Genomic DNA, 23,929 nt, shown 5'->3' on the forward strand with positions numbered 1-23,929 from the left:
AAATATCTGTGATGTTAGGGACCAGGACCCTTATAATATCTGTGAGGTTATAGGGCGAAAGGCTCTTTAAAACGTATGATTATGAATGTAAAGAAAGTATGTAAGTAAGAAAGAAAGTATGTAAGTAAGAATGAAGGTATGAGTACTTATGTGTGTATGAAAGAAAGTTATGAGGTTAAGTACGTATGTATGTAAGAAGGTGTTGTATGGTATTGTATGATTAACTAGAACTCACTCAGCGTAGCTGACTTTTAGTATGCACGCAGGTGAGTAGGATGAGACAGCTGGCTTGAGTGGAGGGACACATGGCAGAAGGACTAAAGCCTGGCATCTGAAGATCTGATATGTTTTATAAGTTATGTTTGATTTTAAAAGACAAGAGGAATGTTTTAAGTCATGATTATGAATTGATATGTAATGTTTTATGAAAGTTTTATATTCCGCGAAAAGTTTTAATAAAACTCTGATTTGAAGGACTGTGTTTATGAGTAAATCCGACGCTAAAGTAGGGTCACCGGGTTCGGGGCCTTACAAAACTCTGGCCGGAACCACCTCCACGGTTCTTCGACCTCTGTCGTTTACCTCAGAATATAAAAAACCTCCGCCTCTAGATCTAGGGTTTCGGAGATGACGGTGGCTAGGAGTGATGGTGGGTGGTGTGTGGCTGTGGTGTTGATGATGAGTTATGAATGTTTGGTGAGGGTTTAAAAGAGAAAAATGTTTATTTATACAAAGGTGGAAATTTTAAGTTAATTACACAAATAGCCCCCGAGGTTGTAAAAACCACTAAATTGCCTTCACATGAGGTGCACATGGACTGGATTTCACGGGAAAAAACTAACCCTCGTTAAGGTTTTTTTGAACAAAAAAGGATGTTTTATGTCATTAAGTTTATTAAAGAACAATCACTGAAAAAACGTACAAATATAAAGAACGAGTTTTGCTATTCTTTAATGGCAAGTAATATCTTTTTGAAATACAAGTATCAAATTACTTTATTTGTATGTTTTGATCAAAGGTTAAAAATATAAATTTCCCATTTCTTATTTTTGATTCCATAGTTCAATTACATTGTAATTACTAGGGATGAGCTCGGTACCATATCGACACCGTATTAAATGTCACGATTCTGATTTTTTTTAAAAACTTAGTATCGATACAAAAACTGAAATGCGCATTTCGTTACCGGTACAATTACCATTTGCTCTTCCCTAATCCTTAGAAGTGAATGATATTCATGCCTATTATTAAGTATTAAACAAATGAATTATTCTGGTATGAGCAAAGTTAACGTTTGTACTACCGCATCGAATTTATTTGTACAATGTGGATACGGGTACAGGTAAAATTTTTTCAATACAATGCCAACCTTAATACCGTTTTATTATCTTAAGGTAATAATACACTAAATCGGAACGATTATCAGCACAATACCAGTGTTTGGGGAAAAAATTTAACGGAAAATTCTCAAAATGACCAAAATATAATAAGAGATTCCATTTTTGTCCCCTTAAATAAAAGTTTCAAAAATGTCCCCTACAAAACACATCTTTGATGACGTGTTAGGGCTTAACGCGTCTTTCACGACCTGTTAACCTCCAACGCGCGTCTTTCAAGGCATGTTAGCCTCTAGCACGTCTTTCATGACATGTTAGCCCTATTAATTGTTTTTTTTAAATATTACATTATTATAAATAATTTAATACATATTTGCCATTCCTTTTATAACTTGTGATATATAAATTATATATAATTTTAAATATGTCGTTGAGACGTGTTTATTTTTCTACATGTTGTCATAAATTTTACTCAAACCGAATGTCAAATTGATATTAAAATATTCAATAAATGTTTAATAAAAGTTGACCTGTCTCGTTTAAATAAAATTTATGCCAACACGTAGATAAAAAATAAGTAAGTCTCAACAGTATATTTGGCTTTTTATAGAACTTTATGCATTACAAGTTATAAAAGAAATGACAAATATGTATTAAATAATTATAATAATGTAATATTAAAAAAAAACAATTAATAGGGCTAGCATGCCGTGAAAGACGCGTTTGAGTCTAACATGCCGTGAAAGATGCGCGTTGAAGGTTAACGGGTCGTGAAAGACGTGTTAAGACCTAACACGTCATCAAAAACGTGTTTGTAGAGAAACATTTCTGAAAACTTTTATTTAAAGACAAATATGATATCTTCTATTGAAGTTTCCAAAAATTTAATATATAAAAAATAAAAGTACTTTAATTAAAGAAAAAGTTAAGAAAGTTAAATGCCAAGACGAACCATAACGACTCGTGTGCAATAATATTATGTATTATATTTATATCTACCTATATTCTAATAAAGTAAAATAATTGTGAACACTTGTTATGTTTTGGTTAATTCTTATAATTCTTTTCCCTCCAAAACTAATATCTTAATTAACCATAACATATGTAATAGATCAGTAATTATACCCTTTTTTTAATACTCTATTTATATTATATCTATACATTTTTATAAAAAATAAAAATTAACATATTCTTTTACTATATATTAATAGGTAGATTTTTATAAAAAATAAATATTAACATTTTTCTTTTATTATATATTCCAAAAATACTTTGTGAAATTCAAAAATCAACAACAAACCATGGTTGTCAATTATTGAAAAAATATAGTTTCAAATGTTATCATTAACATATTGTACTTTATACTATGTATATTGTAGAATATTGTAAAAAAACAAAACTTGAATATGCTTTCATTTTATAAAGTTATTTTTTAATCATTAAATTATATATATATATATATATGCCCCATTTTTTTTAAATCAATCAATTCATCTATTATTATTATTATTATTATTATTGTTGTTGTTGTAAATTGTCATATAAATTTATAAATTATAAATCTAAGCTTTAAATCTATACATTTATTTTTGGGTTAATTTAGTACACTATATATATATATATGTTAATATGTTAAAATGTAAGAATAGTATATACCAATCACTTTCAGATATAACAAAATTTATTATATTTAATCTCTTAGTATTTTTATCAAGGATTGTTCTGGATTTTTTATGGAACTTAAAGTTGATTTTATGGGTCAAAAAGTTGATAAATAGATTGTTTGGTACAAGTTAACTACGTTTTTTTAAAATCAATCAATTCATCTATTATTATTATTAATGTAATTTGTCATATAAATTTATAAATTATAAATCTACGCTTTAAATCTATACATTTATTTTTGGGTTAATTTAGTACACTATATATATATGTTAATATGTTAAAATGTAAGAATAGTATATACCAATCACTTTTAGATATAACAAAGTTTATTATATTTAATCTCTTAGTATTTTTATCAAGGATTGTTCTGGATTTTTTATGGAACTTAAAGTTGATTTTATGGGTCAAAAGTTGATAAATAGATTGTTTGGTACAAGTTAACCACATTTTTTTTAAAATCAATCAATTCATCTATTATTATTATTATTATTGTAAACTGTCATATAAATTTATAAATTATAAATCTAAGCTTTAAATCTATACATTTATTTTTGGGTTAATTTAGTACACTATATATATATATATGTTAATATGTTAAAATATAAGAATAGTATATACCAATCACTTTCAGATATAACAAAGTTTATTATATTTAATCTCTTAGTATTTTTATCAAGGATTGTTCTGGATTTTTTATGGAACTTAAAGTTGATTTTATGGGTCAAAAGTTGATAAATAGATTATTTGGTACAAGTTAACTACATCTATGATCAAAATTTGTTACAGGTTAAAAATGGGAAATCTATGTATTTTTAAAAGTTTTAAAATGCAAATAGATTTATCATTAAATTTGTTACGGGTTCAAAGTGTTGACTTGAAAATGTCAAATGAATAAAAGTTAGAATTTAAACATGATTCGGGTTTCAAAATTATTTTCAAGGGCATTTTTGGAAGTAAAGGTTCGGGATTTGACAAATTGACTATTTTTCCATCGACTATTAAAATTTAAGAAAAGATTGCGAATACTTTCGACATGCCACCCCTAGACCTATCAATTCTTCAAACTTTTATCAAATTTGAAATATTTATATAACAATTAACTTTTCCTTCAATTGTGATCAGAGCGTTGTATGGGAAGCATGTCATGCAAAACTATGCTCAAATGAAGCAAAATATTCAAAATATTGAATGAGTTAACATGCTTTTTTTTTATGTTGTCATTATGACAAAGTGGAGAGGCTCTCTAAAACTTATGAAAATCTTTTTTATGGTGATGCTCAGAAAAACATAGTTCACGAAGAACATCTGTCGTTACAATTTAATGTTATTCTTTCATTCGATGGATGGTAAATTGATAAGTATATCAATAAAGGTAACACTTATTTCGTATTTAGGCTGAGTGGTTAGAACTACTATTGTATGAGAAGTTTATTCCTGAAAGTGGTTGATAACCAAAATTTTTTCAATTATACATATATGACATTGAGAATGAAATTTTTAATAGAAAGAATATTCTCAGGTACATGTATGCACAGTCATTTTTTTATTAAGTTCATTTCAAAAAAATCATTTTATGATATAAATAAAATTAATTTACGTATGCATAGCATAGATACAAGCATAGACGTAATATATTTTTATATATATGTTATGTAATTATTTGTTTTACTTAGTAATACATATTCTTATATACGTTATCAATTATTTTCTTTTATAATTTTAATAATCCCGTGCGTGACTCGTTCCTGTTGTCATAATAAGGTCGATATGCGTTATATTATTTCATTTCTCTTTCTGCATCTGAAAGATCCACATTTTTGAAACTCTACGAATTCGATTGACATTTGAATTTCATTCTTATCATCTCATCTCACCTCGTTATTACATCAACAATATTCAACCAAACAACTCATCAAGGTATGCGTTTCAACAATTTATACACAATAATATAGCTGCTCGAACGAAATTGTTAGGTTTAGATAAATTGCAAAGCAAGCAATTCATTCTGAGATTCAATGCTTGTTGTATTTCGTAATTAGCAGGTGAATTGACAAATTGTGATCGTATTGTTGATACCGATTAGATGTTGACCAGTTTGACTTCAGAACTGTACGAATTAGGTCAAATTTGATCCAAAGTTTGCTAGATAGGCTTAATAAGCTAATTGATGTGCTATTGTGATGGTGATATTGGTCAATTGAATGTATGTAGTTGAAGTTAGGGTTTAGTTGGCTGTGATTGTGATTTGGGGATAATATGGTGGAAAGTGAACATGCTCATAATCAGAAGTTAGGGTTTCATCGGGATCCTTCGTTTTCCGGATGGGGTGTAAATGATGGGAAGAGTGTTGGTTTAAACGGTGGATCGGAGCGCGTGAGTGTGAATAGTTCGGAGACGGATGATGATTTTGAACTGCCGGTGCTTCAAGTAGTTGGTGATGGTAATGGTGCAATGGGAATGGTTTCTAATCCTAGCCCTAGAAGAGGAAATAAGAATGAGGATTATGCGCCTTTTGATATTGAAAATGGTTATGATATTGATAGAGAGATAGGTTCGAAACACGCTGGTTTTGTTAACAAACGTAATAAAGATGGTTTGTCAAGCTCCAAGGGTCGTGTTGCGGTTTCCGATATACTCAAGACGTTGTTTTTTGATACTTATGTGGTACATTTTCAGTACGTTGTTGACTCTGTAAGTGTTCTTTTCTTGTTTGAGATTGCAAGCTTTGTGTGCTTTTCGTCTTTGGTTGCGGTTTTAGGATGTGTTTGTTGATGGTAAATAGGTACAATAAGACTTTACTGGGAGATGATATGGGAAAGTTTCCTGCTCCCTTGTTGATGAATTCGGTTCATTTTTCGATGCAAGCTGTTTTATCAAGGGGCATTACGTACTTCTGGTCACACAGATTTGAACCAACCGTGCCAATGGCACGAAAGGACTACTATATGAGAGGTGTGTACTGAGTACCCTTTTTTAGTCTTTTAATCAAAAAGGGTTGCTAAAAGTCTACAAAAAGAAAATAAATCTGGTTTTGTTGATATCATAGATGTAATAAGCTTGCACACAATAGAGCTAGTATTGTTTGTAAGGGTTTCCTCTGTCTATTATAGCATATACTGCTATGTTCTTGGTGGTTTTTTTGGTATAATTAGATGCTTTTTTATGTGTCATTTTTCTAACTTCTAACTAGTGTTCATAGTTTGGCCTTCAGGAAATGCTTGCCGTAGAGTGTTTTGTATTCTCACTTGAGCCCATGTTAATTTTACATTCTCATCTACATACCTTCTGATTAATAAACTGAAGTGCTTTTTGGCGAAGAATACAAAACCAGAAACGCTACCCCATAGGCCCATATTACTTGGACACTTGGTGTTTCTACACCTTTTGACATATCTTTTTGCTCTATAAGATGGTGGATGAAAGAATGGAAATCTCAATATTTTCATTAAAGTTGTTACAAGAACTGGAGAAGTTCCATATAAATACCATGACAATGAAGTAAATGATTACTTTTTACACTTTAAAGTATGGTTTTGTCATTTTTTCTGAGTGTTATATGGTTTTCTTGACACTATTATAGAAAGTCAAATGATTACTTTTTTTTTACATGGTGCTTTTCAACAATATATACCCCTTGTTCCACTTCCTTTTTCTGATAAATGTAGTAGATTTCTGCATTTATATTTTCTTATTGTATGGTGGCATAATGCTTGATTCCAGTTTATGCCTTTGTTCTTCCAGTCTGTTGCTAGTTTAATTAACTTTTCTAATAACTAATGCTACAGATGGATTTTGCCTTTCACAGTTGTCCCTACGGCTTTTGCAACAGCACTGGATATAAACTTGAGCAATGAATCCCTTGTTTTTATCTCTGTTACATTTGCTACTATGGTTAGTCATCTTTCTCTATTCATATTTTGTTGAAATACCTTTAATATTAATGCCATTGTGGGATGCTAATATGATTTTGTTAACCTTTTTCATGTTTGCAGTGCAAATCTGCATCTCCTATATTTCTCTTAATATTTGCTTTTGCATTCAGGTATTGTTAACTTTCCACTTATTTTTTAAACACCCTTTTACATATCACTTTCAGTCCATATTAATAATATTGTTTTATATGCCACCAGTGGAATAAATCATTAAATTGATTTTGCATCTCAAATGAAGCTTTTATCTCTTAAAATTGAACAAGATATTCATCACGTTATGTAAAAAGGATTGGATGTTCATTTAGCCAACTTAAATGTGAACTTAATTGCTGTGTTTTAGATTGCTATATTAGCTTCTATTTTCGAATTGTATGGTGAATAGGGGGCTCAGCTCGTTTAACTTTAGAGAGCTTGATCTTGGCTCGTTTAGAGCTCTATTTGACAACACGAGCTCAGCTCGTGAGTAAATATATTATTATTATGATGCTAATATCAAGTTTACCTTGTAGGTTGGAGACCCCAAGTGTAAAACTTTTAGGCATTATGTTGATAATATCTCTTGGGATTTTATTAACAGGTATCGCTGAATGTATATATATTTGTATACCAATTCGTACACTTGCTTGTTTACTTTTAATGATATGTCATCTGCTACAGTTGCAAAAGAGACTGCTTTTGAATTTTGGGGTTTCATATTTGTCATGCTTGCTGCTGTTATGTCTGGTTTCCGTTGGACCATGACTCAGATCCTTCTTCAGGTATAGGGGTTTCATATTTGATTACTTATTTCATTGATATCCCACCCTTCTTAGACCCTACCAATAGCTTTTGCTGTTTGTGGGATTTAATGGGTGCAGTTGTTGTAATTTTTGACTTGTTTATATATATTTAGGCTTTTAAACAGACCGAATGAATTGGACGGAGCTTGTTCCCGTTCGTTTAACTTTAACCGAACAAACGGTTGAACACGAACAGTAAAACAAACGGGGTTTCTTGTTCGTTTTCATTCAGTAAAAAATAACGATCGTGTTCGCGTTCGCTTATGTTCGTTCATTAATGGTATAAGTGAATGGTTCACGAATGTAAACACACGAACATAGCTGAAAGTAGATGAACAAACATAATGTGAACAACAATGTGTTTGGTCAAAATAATTTTAATGAGTATGTTAATGAACGCAAATGATCAACCTTAAATAAACGTAAACTAACATAAATGAACTTAAAATTGAAGAACATAAACAGATCTAAATGAATGAACCTAAACAAATGTTCACGAACATAAATGAACGAACGGGACTTGTGTTCTTGTTCGTTTGTGTAACTAAATGAACAAAAAAATTTGTTCATGTTCGTTTGTTTATTAAATAAACAGCCATAAACGTACTTCCAACCGATTCTAACCGAACGGTTCACTGAACGTTCGGTTCGTTTACAGGCCTATATAGATTTACTATCTCATTTGTACTAATATCATGATTTACTTCTGCTGGGTTGGAAAAAATTATTGGTTGTTGCTGATGTCTATCAAACTTGCAGAAAGAAGTCTATGGTACGCATGTCTCCTTGCTGTTATATACTCACACATATACAAACACATGTTTATATAATATATATATATATATATATATATATATATATATATATATATATATATTTGAGAACTCAAAAAAAGTTAAGAACTTTTAGGAACTCTTAAAAACCAAATATTTTTTTTTAACTTTTTTTATATATTAACATTATTTGAGACTTGTTTTATCATATTTATAAAAAAAATTTTTTGATTACATATATAAATCACAAGTTACACATGTGTAAAATTTATGTGCTAAAAATTTACATGTGTAAAAAAAAACATAGATATGCGTAAAAAAACTAATTTTCGTAATTGTAATCGTAAATATAGATGTCAAAAGTGATAAAACTACACTTAAATAACATTAACATTCAAAAATTTTTTATCAAAAAAGTTAGTTATTAAGAGTTCCTTCAAGTTCTTAAATAATTTAAGAGTTCTCAAATGATACTAATCCTATATATATATATATATATATATATATATATATATATATATAATCTGTTATTTCTTTAACAGGCTTAAAAAATCCCTTGGTGCTGATGAGCTATGTAACTCCAGTAATGGCGGTTGCAACAGCTTTATTCTCTCTCATAATGGATCCATGGGATGAATTTAGAAAAAGTAGTTATTTTGATAGCTCGTGGCATATAACCCGAAGTGCCCTACTACTGTTTTTGGGTGGAGCTCTTGCTTTTTTTATGGCAAGTCACTTCTTTTCGTGATATTCAGCCGTCACACTTATGATACATTCTAGGTTTAATAGCATAAAAAAAAGCAACATACTTTCTTATTTGTTGCAGGTGCTGACAGAGTATGTTCTTGTTTCAATAACAAGTGCAGTAACAGTGACTATTGCTGGAGTTGTAAAGGAAGCTGTCACAATACTGGTATGATGGCATCATCTTTGACTCATGAAACTAAATTCTTGGAAAAGAACATCCAGAAATTAATTGAAAACCTTTTAAGGCTTTAATGCAATGCAATACAGTATGATAATATCAGAACAAATATTATAATGATTTTGAAGAAGTGGTTAGTCATGATCAGTCATTAAGATATTCCTAATTTTAAGCAAACAAAATATCACTAGTGGGACTGGGAGATTCCGTGCGTTGCGGCAGCGCAGTATCAAACACTTGAATGCAGATAGAAAAACACGTGATGACGGTACATTTGTAAATCACGAAAAAGCTACATCGTAAAAACGAAACTAAAGAAATACGAAATCGGATTTTAAAAAATCGATTAACCGAATGATAAAACGTGTAAAACCGGCACTAACGAATACTGGTACCCGTACTGATGTTCTGACAATGTCGGTTCAGTTCTTCACAGGAAAGAAAAAAAATCAATTATATTTGATCTGTTCGATTTTTAACAAAACTTTTATCAAAACTTAGATAAAAATAAACACGTAATGGTATATTCATAATAATGTAAACGATGCCACTTTATACAAAATAAAAGAACTAAACCGAAACGAAACCGTGAGGTAGCTTTGATAACATGTATGTTTGTGCTTCAATAACTTGTACATTACTACTCATAACTCGGTTTTAAACAAAATTCATATCGAGACGCAGATAAACTAGTCCGTCACAACGGCATACTCTGAATTTTCTAAAACTATGTATCTTAAAAGTCATAAGAGATAAAAACTATGCTTAAAAATGAATAAAAAAAATAAATATAGATAATTTCTTATATATATATATATATTTTAATTTTATTTTCAGGTTGCAGTATTTTACTTTCATGATGAATTTACATGGCTGAAAGGAGCCGGTCTTGTCACAATCATGTTTGGTGTGTGTCTATTCAACTGGTACAAGTAAGTTATCCGGAAAGACTCCCTTTTAAAGTTGTTTTCAGTAACAAATCATAGTCATAATCATAATCATAATCATAATCATATTACATTATTATTAACGAAACATCGTTTGCATGTGCGAGTGGTTTCCTTGTAAGGTTGGTACATAATATTTCCCACTTATTTTTGTCAGGTACCAAAAGTTACAAAATAATATATCAAGTGGAGATGACAAGGAAGAAACTAACAACAATGCTCCTGCAAAATATGTTATTCTTGAGGATATGGAAGATGAGGAAGACGCTTCTTGATTGCATATGATATCACATGCTCCCTTACAAGTAAGTTTTCTCACTTTCCGTCGATATCCATATAGCCTACGTGGCATCCACATCAGCGTGTAAAAGTGTAAAAAGGGCTTTTTTCTCCAGGTAATTGTGCAGATGTGCATATTGTTCTGATCTGTTCGATACAAATGCATGAAGATGTCGGACGAACACAATATGATTAGTTAGTAGTTTTGTTTTTGTAAATTTGTGTACTTTTTGGGGTTTATTTTGTGATGTCAAAATCCAGTTTTGTTGCACAGCAATATATAATCATATATCAATTTTCTTTGCTTTATATAACTTAATTTTTTTTAACCTTTTACATTATTATAAATTCTGTGATCAAAGTTTACTTGGTGTATATATGTGTGAACCCTCGGGTGGGCAAAAGTGAAATTGCACTAATTTTGACGTTATTTTACTAATCTCGTGAAAATAACGTTAAAAGTGACGGACGGTTAATCAGGCATCATGTAGTGGCGTTGATAGCTGAAAGATAAGGGTACATGCACCGATCAGCCGGTGTCCCGATGATTGAGTGCTATGTGCCTTATGTCCAAGGCTTGATGCAAAACTACTATCGAGCCGGGGGTCTCACCGGAAGCAGCCTCTCTATCCCTATGGGGTAGAGGTAAGGCTGCTTACATCTTACCCTCCTCAGACCCTACCATAGCTTTGCTATTGGTGGGATATACTGAGTACGATGATGATGATGAAAGTTTACTTGGTGTTCGACTTGGTTCTTTCTTCTTTCTTTATGAAGAACACTTTTTTTGGGCGACCGACGACTAACGGCGTTAGGATTATCGTTGGGAGCAAATATGTTAAAGATGGAACCGTCAGCAGACATTTCGTTAATTGGAATTGTTATTTGCTAATTATCAATAATTGAGATTATTTAAATCAAATTTTATTTATTTAATACTTTAGTTTAGATACTGTATAGTTTAAATTTCAAATGCAGTGCAAGTTTTTGCATATCTAAAAATTACCACCAACCAATAAATTTTTTAAATATTTTCTCATGAGAAAATTGAGAAAAACTACTACTAACCAAGAAACTTTTTTAAATTAAATCTTTTTTTTTCATTTAATTTTATTATAAGATTAAAAATTAAAAAAAATACAAAATATATGCAGCTCACTAAGTTACATATATGCAACTTGTACGCAATGCATATGCACTTATAACGTTACCTGAGTCACTATCAAGATCTCTCTTGATATAAGAGTTGAAAAATATCTGTTTTAGAGAGAATGCAAGTGCATACATATATTTATAGGAAACAAACATATACATTATTAGCCAGGCCATTACCAGCAAATTAAAAGATGCATTTTAAAAGCTACGTGCGTCAAAAGTGAACTTGATCGGTGATCATGCCGAAGATTCTTTTAAGAACGCGTTAATGGAGATAATAACGGTTGACACATGACCAAAGGTGATATGTCTGTTGCATAATTTTTTTTAATAAAATTTGATATATCTTAAATTAAACTACAACAGGCAATAAGTTGCCTAAATTTTGCGTAGGATCAAGTGAGCACCGAATTGGGGTTGCAGAGTAACCCTAGTGTGCGGAGCATGTGAGTAAGATGGAGATAGCTCAAAAGAAAAACGTTGTAGAATCATTGTAAGACCCATTTTCGCTTCAAGTATGGCAAAATTTTGACCAATGCATATACGTGGGCCACCACCAAATGGGAGGTACACAGCTTGTCCCTTGGTAGCCTTCGAAATACCTTCAGAAAATCTTTCAGGCTTAAACTCATTTGCGTCTTCACCCCACATATCTTTGTCGTGGTGCAATATCAACATGTTTAGTTGGACCATGGTTCCTGCGGATAAGGTTAAGTTACCTAATTTGGTTTCTTCGTGTATTAGCCGTCTAACAAATGCAATTGTTGAATATAATCTTAGAACCTCGTTGAAGATCATGCTAATCTGCAAAATGAGATCGGGATAAGATAGCATAAATTTAGAACTCCAACATATGCAACAACGATTTAGTAAATTCGTAGTACTAAAACTTACAACTTTTAGATGACTTAATTCATCAATACTTGGTTTTTTATCGCCAAAAATATGCAAAACTTCCTCTCTAGCGAGAGTCTGCCATTCCAAATGTTGTCCTAATAAAATCATTGTCCAAACAAGCATATTTGCGGTGGTGTCTTGCCCTGCAAAGTAGAAGAGTTTGCATTCCTCAATGATATCATCGGTGCTTAATCCAAAATTGGTATTCCCATGCTGTTTAATTTCTTCGTAACTGGAGTCCAAAAGCATGCCCAAAAGGTCATCAGGGCTAGCTTCCCCAGCTTTCATCGCAATTAATCGTTTATTGATTATGGTCCTTATTGAATCCTTCACTTGTAGGTGAATCTGTCTCATCCTCTTATTGTTTTTTGTTGGTAAAAATCTGTTAGATATTATTTTATCAGCAAAATAAACTATCTAAAACTAGTGATATTACAACATTAAGAATAAAATTAAGAGTTCTCAAGTTTTGGTTATGTTACAGAAATACAAGAAAAATATTGTTCGGAAACTAACTTACCTTGATCCCGGGATGTAAACTGAACTTAAAACCTTTCCAATTAGTTTCGTTTGTTCTTCTTGAAGTTCAAATATCTTCCTTCCTTCCTCAAAACTACTACCAAACGCTGTACGTGAAATTACATCACTTGAAAAAGTTTGAATATAAGGCCACACATCAACTTCACAAGAGCCTTTTGAGTTTACCGCCTTTTCCAATTTTTTCATCATATCATTGCAACTCGCATAAAATGCGGGTCCCATATACTACAAAAAGAAAAATAATCATTCCAATGATGGTTTTTGATGCATAAGCAACTTATAACAAAACAAGAGCAAGAGCAAGAAACCTTGAGCTTCTCCATGTGAAATGCGGGATTAATGATTTTTCTATGTTTAATCCATTGGTCACCCTCGGTAGCGAGTAATCCTCTAATTAGCAACTTTGTTAATGGATTAACGCCGCTTGGCTTTTAAAACTTATTATAATTAGCCAAAAGTTCTCGTATCATAGACGGTTCATGTACGTGTAACACGGGTCTTGTTCCTACCCATGTAAAACAATTCTTACCTACACGTCGATAAAAACCCATTACAAGACAAATCTAAAAGGATTTAGATATTAGACAAAGGATTTAGATATTAGTTTTCTAAGGACTGTTTTGACAATTTTGTGTTGAATCATTGAGAGGCCTGACTGATCAGAACTAGTCTTTGAATCATTTAACATGTGTTTGAAACTTAACCTTTAAGAGGCTCCGTGAACCATTAAGAGGTATCTTTGTAGTAAACCAAACATACTCTACTTCTGACTGAGTAAAAGGTAGCTTCTTAAAGGAATCATTAAGAGACTATAGAATAAATCAGAAAATTACTCCACGGACAAAAATGTTATTGTTATGTACAATGTGAGAATAGTGAAAACAATATATTTACTCATTGCATCACAATTTCACCCCATGCTCACATATATACATGTGACTTCAATGCACTATCACAAATATTCAAAAGTCAATCTAAACCGAGGGGTTTCTTTTGTTTGACGCCGCTGGTTCGAATCCTAGTCATGTGCCGTATTTCTGAGATTAAGCCCGGGTGAAATATCAATAGGTGGATTAGGTCTCACGACATCAAACCCCCATTACAGCTTTTCAGGGGTTTAGATGTTTATAATATCTGAATACACGTACATTAAACTATTTGCACATGTGCATGTATCATTCAAGACGTAGGGGTGCAAACGAGCCGAGCCGAGCCGAGCCGAGCCCGAGCTCGACTAGGCTTGGCTCGGCTCGTTTAACTTACACAGAGCTCGAGCTCGGCTCGTTTCGAGCTCTATTTTCAAAGCTCGAGCTCGGCTCGGGCTCGGCTAGTTTATTATTTATCAATTATATTTTATATAATTATAATTATTTTTATATATTTTTTCTATTATAATATTTTATGTATAAAATAATATATGTTATTTAGTTATTTTTATTTATTTTTTCATACATTGTTTATATTAGTTAATAAATATTAAATATATTTTTTAAAAAATTATAAAAATGGCAGGCTCGTTTAGGCTCGCGAGCTGGCTCGAGCTCGTTAAGTGAAGCTCGGGCTCGAGCTCGTTTATTAAATGGGCTTACTTTTAGGATCGAGCTCGGGCTCAAGCTCGATTAAGCTCGGCTTGATCGAGCTTTTTAATGAGCCGATCTCAAGTAGCTTGCGAGCAACTCGGCTCGTTTGCACCCCTATTCAAGAGTATTAATCATTTATAATTTTAATTAAGATTAATTCGCAAATCGTTTTTTCTATCTTAGATAAATACACAAATAAATTAATTAATGTTGGTTCTTCATTATTTATACCAACTTACTTACTTACCATACCTAGTATAAATCCCACAAATAACAAAACTATTGTTAGTGGGTCTGGAAAGGATGAAATGTAGACAAACCATACCTCAATTCCAAAGAATAGAGAGATTGATTCTAGAGAGACCCCTGGCTCTCATTATTTATACCTAGAGTATGTTTAATCTACTAAAATGATGCACCTGACTCTCCGAGTTTGTTTCACTTCCAAAAATTAGTTATCTAGCAAACCATAACGATGCGTCTAGCTCATCACAACAATGTGTCAACTTTCAAGCTCGAATAACCCTATAATGGATTTTACTTGTAAAAATTTAATTTCCTATATATTTTATATTCTTTATAGACATCTAGTTGCATGTACATAACAACAATTCTACTTACAATATAATAACAAAACTAAGAAAATCAAATACATACCAAGAGTGGTGATGGCATTGTGGTAGAATGGTAAGACGCGAGGAACGATATCGTGAGTTAGATTCATCGGTCTGGACTTGGCTTCGTTCGTCACACGCGCCATCTCTTTCAAGTCTCCATACAAGGTTCTATAAGGGGTCCCTTTGAGACCTTGATCTCTTAGAAACTTTTCGATCTTCTTCGGTTTGAACCATACCCAATTCAAAATTCTCCATATGCATAACAAGAAGATTGATGTAAATGCAATAACCCAAAAACTTGTAATGGTCTCCATGGTCTGTGGGTACGTTAAAAACTTGTAAAAGGTATTTATTGATAAGCTAATGTTTAGTTAACCCCTTTAGGGTTTGAGTGGTTGATGGTTACCATCCATGTGGTTTTTTATAGTTGTCATTGCAAGCCCTCCACAAATAAACCTATATCACATGAATTTGTTAGCTATAGAGTGTGGATGTGTTCTCCTACATTTGGTACAATACTTAATGGATATCTACTGTTGGTCTTCTGGTCTAACTAATGTTAAGAGATAGCTTCAAACCTAAAAAAAAAAAGGGAAAAAGAAAAAAAAAACCCAGTGGATAACTTTAATTTGCATGCCTAAAAAGAATTGATGTGAGCCATTGCTCTCTCCACGTGTCCGTTGTATGTATGATTATCGTCAGTCAATTGCATGCCCCATTGTTTCCTTGCACAGTCAAATGCTAGTTAGTAAATGCCATTAATGGAAAAAAAAAATGAAGAAATGAAGAAAAAAAAAGAATTTATATCATAAATAATTTCAAAATTGAAGAATATCATAAATAACTCAATAGTAGAGGATAGTTGAAGCAAACATCATCCATCAATAAATAAATAAATATATAACTAGTTTTTTTTACTTGTCGGCGCATATTTGTATGTATCTATTAAGTTTGTTATGATACCAGACTAATTAAAAATAGTAAATTTGTAAACGTTCAAAAATATGTCAATATTCATATAACTTATGCTAAAATATATTAGCAACTTAAAAAAACATGGTACCGACGCTAAAAAAAAATTAGGAAATGACACTAAACAAAAAAAAAAATAAAATTATAACACTAAAATTAGTATAAACACTCGTATAGCTTGTGATACTAAAAGAGGGAGTATATCATAAAATAGTAACAAAGTTTCAAAAGTGTTCCAATTAGATTACTCATACAATTTTTCTCCAAATCGTGTCATTAAATATTCAAATCAAGCCTCATCATATATGTATATTTTGTGTGTCTAGAAAGCAATGGAGGAGAACACGTGGCAGCGGTATTTGAATTATGTGTAGTTACATTTAAAAATTTTAAACAAACGTTAATTATATTACAAATCAAAAATAAAAAATAAAATCCACGTTGCCACTCCATATCAAATTATCAACATAAAAAAAAATAGATAAAAAGATTTCCTCATTGAAATAAAAACAAAACATGATAGAAAAACATGTTAAAACCCATTTTTAATCAAATATGAAAGTTGAGTGATTTAATTGTAACACTTTTTAAACTTAAGTAACATAATTGGAACACTTTTGAAACTTGATTATCATTCTACAAAGTTACCCTAAAAACATAGGAAACACTTAAAATGGCATCAACACTCATACCACTTGTAAAAAATTTAACTTTATTTAAAAAAATTATATACGATAGTGGCACGATATACAAAATAAATTAATGAATGTCCAAAACAGTATTGACTCTCGTATAGATTACAATACAAAAAATAACAACTTAAAAAAATTAAAGTCATGTCCCGATGATGCGGCATGAGGACAGGTTGCTAAGCGGTCCAATGGCAGCTTTGGGCTACCACCGACATTGCAAATTAATATAGAACTAGGGGACTTACCCGGCGCGTTGTGCTGGCTAATGATGCTTGGCTGTTTGTACGCGTGCATCGGCAGCACGCCAACGCGAATTCGATCGGCATCGACTTACGTAACAATGACTAAACAAAAAAAAATTAATTCGTCAACACCTAGATACATTAATAAACCTATTTAAAAAAACACGCATTGAGGTGGAGAGCCGGCGTGAATAAGGTATAATAGCAGTACTTGTATAGCTTATGATACAAAAAATAGCATATGTAAAATGATGTTTATGTGGTCGGTAAAACACGGACGTTGCGGTAGCGAATCGACGCGAATTCGATATGTTTCGAATAGATTCGTTGCAGTATCAGAAATAAAGCCAGATAATAATTTCGACAACTAACATATTAAAAACAAAAAACAAAAAAATATTCAAATGAAGGTCTCAATATATGAATATAACCCAAAAAAATTATAAAAAATTGTTAGACAAGAGCCTTCAACTTGCACACCCTTTTTCTAATTTCCTAAGCTTTAACAAACTCATTAACAACCAGCATGCCAAGTTATCACAATTAGTTAAATGTCAAAATAATTTAACCAAAAACAAAACTAAACTAATAAAATATCAAAAAAAAAGCTTTTATGACACCAAACTTCTAAATTATACTAATGAGACAATTATAGATTGCATTACGAAAGATCGGTTGAAAGCGGGCTATTCGTTACTTGTTAGTCTCTGTATGGGATCCCTAAATATGCAGTCAACAATAGTTACAACATTTTGCCTATTTCCAAAAACGCCCTTCAACCCAAAAACCGAACTGAAATCTTGAATTTTTCATCTTGACAAGTTTGACCTTTTCAAGTCAATGCCTTCATAAATCTCAAATCTCCCAAACCGAAATCAATTTAGAACTAATTAATTCCAAGACTACCCTTGGCAGCCAACTCGATCACATTTTAACTCGTATACCTTTTGACCTGTTAGCAAACTGAAGAAACACTAATCGACCCCGGGCAGATTACGGATAATCTGGGGGTTAAATAGATGTTTCCCACGAGGGGTTAGGTCCGGCAAAGATGGTTCTTCTGATGACCTGCAAAATAGACACCGTGAGCTCGTCACTGAGAAGGGGGGGGGTACCTCCTTGTGACCACCCTCCGGCGTGAGAATCAGACTAGATTGCTCTTGAATATAAGTGTATATTAAGATATTGCTAGAGAAGATAAGATAATGAGATATCAGATAATCATACCATTCCAAGATGTTGGAGTATTTATAGCCGAAGGTAGGTTTCCAAGAAGGTACAACCGGCTGAATAGTATTCCTGTTCTGCCAACTGTGGGCTACGCACATGCCATGCTGGTGGTTGGTGGATAGGCAGTGGCTGATAGTGACCAGGCCGGCTGTGTACTATTCCTTTTCCACCAACTGCAGGCTATGCACGTGCTACGACAGGTTGGTGAGTAGGCAGCGGCTGATAGTGACATTAAGTAATAGAGCATGCTGCTCGTTGTACTGTTGTCAGTGAGCTGTCGCAGCTTTAGTCAGATCTTTTGTCCATACCTCGTCAGGTACAGTACAAAAGATCCTCCAGTAGCGTACGGACTGGCTCATTTGGGCGGGAGTTTTCCCGGCTTTGGGCGGGAGTATTCCCGGCTTGCTCACTCCTTCTTCAGGTGACATTACTAAATTATTTAAGAGTTAAGTGCCTTGTGCGTGTAGCCTTGCTGCGCGGGTAGCCTTCCCTGATGGCTAGTATCCGTTGCTGCGGGAACAGGCGGAGTACGTCGACCATTGGGAGGCCTTTCCTGCGTGAACAGCTTGCGTACTGCGCGTAAGGACGTCACGTCTCTGAGCATGGTGGGTCCTGCGGATCCAGTTGGTTTCTGCGCAGACGTCTCTCTTCAAGGTGAGTCTTGCGAGTTTAGCCTTTGCGCAGACGTCCCTGTTGAAGGTGAGTCTTGCGGGTTCAACTGCGCAGACGTCCCTCTTTGAGGTGAGTCTTGCGGGTCCAACTGGGCTCTGCTGGGACCTACCTCTTCACAAACTAAGCTAAACTTTATACTAATAGGGTTGGTGGCCATTGGCAAAGACAAAGCCTTTTAAACACCTGAATTTGGGAGGTCTTAGGTTTAGGTTTAAGTCCCACAAACGGCAAACATTAAAACTTAAAGAAATTTACCGTTCGAAAAAAAATCAAACTAAACTTTATTATGATACTTTTTTAAGTTCTCGAAACAACTTGTATTCTTGACCCGCATCCAAAATGTCAAAAATGCCCTTTTAGATCAAAGTTGTTCAAGGCCTGCTGTTTGACTTACAAAAAGTCAAACTGGTAATTTTTTCTATATCCTGTAATCCGAAACATGAATTTTGACTTTGGTATTTGACCCGTTACTGAAATGGACCGAGAATCAATACTTAACAAACGAAATACCAGGCCTAAACTTGATTCAAACTTGTTGGCCCGTATGAAATCCCAAGAACGCGAGGTGTGGCCCATTAGTAACTCGAAATCACAACTTTAATACAGTTATAAACATAGACCAGAAACAGTAATGTAAACTATGTGTACCAGCTGTTACTTGACCAAACTGATCCAAACACTCGTAGAATCATACGAAATTAAGCAACCACTACGCTATGACGACTAACTATGCCAAATCTTTTAGCATTTTCATTTATAATATTTTTATTGTTTGTGAATTGGATGCCATTATAGTTCCTATCTTATCAAAAAAAAAATCAAAGATTTCTGTATAACTAATATTTAGTCAACTATTCGCGATATATTCTTAAGAAGGTACTTTTGAAATCTTACAGACGAAAGTATTCGGTATGGATCTTTTAGAGTTTCTACTCAATTTATTTGGAAAAAACATATCAATTACACATATTACATATATGATACTACCAAATCGATTACACATATTACACATATGCTACTACCAAATCTAGTATTCGACTATTCGGTATGGAAAAAATTACATCCAAGGCAAAATCGATTACACATATTACATATACGATACTACCAAATATACGTATGTTGCAACTACATAACTTAAGTAAAAAGAAATATATCTTAAATTAAACCGCGATATGTAATAAGTTGCCTAAATTTTGTGTAGGATCAAGTGAGCACCAAACTGAGGTTGCAGAGTAAGCATAGTGTGCGGAGCATGTGAGTAAGATGGAGATAGTTCAAAAGAAAAACGTTGCAGAATCATTGCAAGGGCCATTTTCACTTCAAGTATAGCAAAATTTTGACCGATACATATACGTGGGCCACCACCAAATGGGTAGTACGCAGCTTGTCCCGTAGTAACCTTTGAAATACCTTCGGAAAATCTTTCAGGCTTAAACTCATTTACATCTTCACCCCACATATCTTTGTCGTGGTGCAATATCAACATGTTTAGTTGGACAATGGTTCCCTCTGGTAAGGTTAAGTCACCCAATTTGGTTTCTTCGTGTATTAGCCGTCTAAGAAATACAATAGGTGTATATAATCTTAGAACCTCATTGAAGATACAGTTAATCTACAAAATGAGACCGGGTTAAAATAACATATATTAAGAACTACAACGTATAGTAAATTTGTTGTATTTAAAACTTACGACTTTTAGATGACTTAATCCATCAACGCTTGGTTTTTTATCGCCAAAAACATGTAAAACTTCCTCTCTAGCGCGTGTCTGCCATTCCGTGTGGCGTCCTAATAAAATCGTTGTCCAAACAAGCATATTTGCGGTGGTCTCTTGCCCTGCAAAGTAGAAGAGTTTGCATTCCTCAATGATTTCATCGGCGCTAAGTCCAAAATCCCTATTCCCATGCTGTTTAATCTCTTCATTACTGGAGTCCAAAAGTATGCCCAAAAGGTCATCAGGGCTAGCTTCCCCGGCTTTCATTGCTACAACTCGCTTATTGATTATGCTGCTTATTGAATCCCTCACTTGTTGGTGAATCTGTTTCATCCTCTTATTGTTTTTTGTTGGTAAAAACCTTATAGATTTTAATCATTTTATGTTAATTATCAGCAAAATAAACTATCTAAAAATAGTGATTAATCACACTAAGAATCAAATAAACAAATTTTTCACTAGTTTCAACTATTGATTTTTTAAAAGAAACACAAGTTCAAAAATATTGTTTCGAAACTAACTTACCTTGATCCTGGGATGTAAACCGTGCTTATAGCCTTTCGAATTAGCTCTGATTGTTCTCTTTGAAGTTCAAATATCTTTCTTCCTTCCTCAAAACTACTACCAAACGCTGTACGTGAAATTACATCACTTGAAAAGGTTTGAATATGAGGCCACACATCAACTTCACACGAGCTTTCCATGTTTACCGCATTTTCCAATTTTTCCATCATATCACTGCAGCTCGCATAGAAAGCGGGAACCATACACTGCAAAAAGAATAACAATTCAAATGATGGTTTTAGATGCATAAGCATCTTGTTACAAAATAATAAGAAACCTTGAGCTTCTCCATGTGGAATGCGGGTTTGATGATTTTTCTATGTTTAACCCATTGTTCGCCCTCGGTAGTGAGTAGTCCCCTAACTAGCAACTTTGTTAATGGATTAACTCCCCTTGGCTTTTGAAACTTATTATAATTAGCCAAAAGTTCTCGTATCATAGACAGGTCATGTATGTGCAGTACAGGCATTGGTCCTATCCATGTAAAACAATTCTTGCCTATATGTAGATGAAAAAACAACATCAGAAAACAAATCTAGATATATAGATATTAAGATACTAGTTTTCTGAGATAACGTTCTAGCACACTTGATACAACGGTGTCGGTGTGTCTAGCTCGTGACAACAATGTGCTAACTTTCAAGCTCGACTGATAACAATATGTGCAACCCTATAATGTGTCCAACTATACTTTGTGATGATGCAATTGTTTGCTAATTAAGAAAGCACTGTTAAAAAGGAATTAATGGTTTATTTTCAATTTTTACTATTTTTATTTTGATCCTACAGAAATATGTTTATAAATTTGATGAATTATTAACTAAGAAAAAAAAATGGATTTTACTTGTAAGAATTTCATTTCCTATTTACTTCATCTGTGTTACATGTAATGTTGTAAAAGTAGTACTATAAGATCGAGTAATCGCTACAAGGTAAGGTGTCGAGACGACTTAATTTCTTTAACTCGCATGGTTACTCGAAATTGATCAAAGGTGGCCAACCTCGGCCATAATTGGAAGTCTGTCAACTCGAGCAGATTTTGACTTTAAAAAAACAAAAATAAAGCATAACTCCTATTTCTATTATACTAATAAATGAATATCATTTTTTAATAAATGATTATTAATTTTTATAATATTTAAAGATGCATATTTTTTATTTATATTGATATTTACATATTTTGTTATAATATAACAAAATATAGTATAACAAAATAAGAAAATCAAATTTACATACCATGAGTGGTGATGGATTTGTGGAAGAAGGGCAAGACACGAGGAGCAATATTATGAGTTAGATTCATCGGTTTAGACTTGGCTTCGTTTGTCATTTGTGTCATCTCTTTCAAGTCACCGTACAAGAATTTATAAGGGGTACCTTTGAGGCCTTGATCTCTTAGAAACTTTTCGATCTTCTTCGGTTTGAACCATACCCAATTCAAAATTCTCCATATGCAAAACAAGAAGATTGATGCAACTCCAAGAACACAAAAACTTGTAGTGGTCTCCATGGTTTGTGGGTACGAGAAACGGTTTATGATGTTTTGAAGTTGGTGATGATCTAATGTATGTATTGAATTATGGATGAGTTAATGTTCCAGTCAAACACTTGATGTAATGAGTGGTTGATGGTTGCCATCCATGTATTTTTTTTCTTGTTAAATAAATACTACGCATTCTAATTCTGATCATTTATATCTTTTATATTATATGAATATAATTAGATTTTATCCCCCGTATTACGGGGGTTGTTTTACATTATTCGTTTTTAATATTTATATATGTATATTTGGATTTTAATTTTATTTATTGTAAGAAAGTTAATAATTAATATACTTGAGGTTTGATGATGAAATGATTTCACAAATAAATGATATGTTATAATCCGGTTTAAAAGCTATATGGGTTTGGTGATACCCATTGCCCGTTTATTTTCTTTATTATAAAATTGTTTCTTAATTATAAATAATATCTTTTTTTAAAATAAAATAGAATATTAATTTTTAGTATATTCCTATTTTATAGGATTTTCATATCAAATATTTGATGAAATTATTTTTTAATATAATTAGATGTTATAACCCCTTTAAGAGCTATCTGGGTTTGATAAGACATTTACTCGTGAATTCGGGTCAAATGCGTGAGAAACCTTCATTTACAAATAAAGTAATCTGATGGCTTGAGAGAATGGTTGTTTTATATTTTTCGTTTTCTAATATTTATTTTTTGGATTTTAATTTTTTTTCTTGTAAGAAAGTTAATAATATACGTAGGGTTTGATAATGAAAGGCTTTCATAAATAAATGATATGTTATAACCCATTTAAAAGCTATTTGGATTTGGTGACTTATGACCCGCTTATGTTTTTTTACTATAAAATTGTTTATTAATTATAAATAATATCTTTTTCTTTTTAAA

General features: G+C 32.5%; 1 protein-coding gene and 2 pseudogenes across 3 annotated transcripts; 1 reads left to right on the top strand and 2 right to left on the bottom strand.

Moving 5' to 3' along the window:
- The first annotated feature begins 5,061 nt into the window (after nt 1-5,061).
- Nucleotides 5,062-10,668, top strand: LOC143602885 (putative sugar phosphate/phosphate translocator At1g06470; annotated as a pseudogene). The gene is made up of 11 exons (XR_013147937.1): nt 5,062-5,693; nt 5,785-5,954; nt 6,808-6,893; nt 6,995-7,044; nt 7,444-7,511; nt 7,592-7,692; nt 8,473-8,485; nt 9,029-9,213; nt 9,313-9,399; nt 10,249-10,343; nt 10,516-10,668. The product of XR_013147937.1 is annotated as a putative sugar phosphate/phosphate translocator At1g06470 (transcript).
- A 1,502-nt stretch (nt 10,669-12,170) lies between these two features.
- LOC143602883 (cytochrome P450 CYP72A219-like) lies at nt 12,171-15,740 on the bottom strand (annotated as a pseudogene). The gene is made up of 5 exons (XR_013147936.1): nt 15,467-15,740; nt 13,538-13,758; nt 13,210-13,454; nt 12,687-13,071; nt 12,171-12,596 (listed from the first exon to the last, which is right to left on the bottom strand). The product of XR_013147936.1 is annotated as a cytochrome P450 CYP72A219-like (transcript).
- Nucleotides 15,741-20,303: 4,563 nt separating this feature from the next.
- LOC143602882 (cytochrome P450 CYP72A219-like) lies at nt 20,304-23,051 on the bottom strand. The gene is made up of 5 exons (XM_077079859.1): nt 22,749-23,051; nt 21,790-22,010; nt 21,474-21,718; nt 20,925-21,309; nt 20,304-20,846 (listed from the first exon to the last, which is right to left on the bottom strand). Exons 1-5 carry the CDS (start codon nt 23,020-23,022, stop codon nt 20,421-20,423), a joined length of 1,551 nt encoding a protein of 516 aa, XP_076935974.1. The 5' UTR covers nt 23,023-23,051; the 3' UTR covers nt 20,304-20,420.
- Between the last annotated feature and the right edge of the window lie 878 nt (nt 23,052-23,929).

The sequence above is a fragment of the Bidens hawaiensis genome, unplaced genomic scaffold (genome assembly GCF_021521415.1).
Source record: "Bidens hawaiensis isolate Kalapana, Puna unplaced genomic scaffold, B.hawaiensis_p1.1 tig00060003_1, whole genome shotgun sequence".
NCBI classification, from domain to species: Eukaryota; Viridiplantae; Streptophyta; class Magnoliopsida; order Asterales; family Asteraceae; genus Bidens; species Bidens hawaiensis.

Bases quoted from the DNA above. Each gene is read 5' to 3' on its own strand.
- LOC143602882 (XM_077079859.1), bottom strand. From the start codon at position 23,022: ATGGAGACCACTACAAGTTTTTGTGTTCTTGGAGTTGCATCAATCTTC. The intron at 21,719-21,789 runs GTTTCTTATTAT...TTCTTTTTGCAG, and splicing joins TCCACATGGAGAAGCTCAAG to TGTATGGTTCCCGCTTTCTA. The intron at 21,310-21,473 runs GTAAGTTAGTTT...AAAATCTATAAG, and splicing joins GTTTACATCCCAGGATCAAG to GTTTTTACCAACAAAAAACA.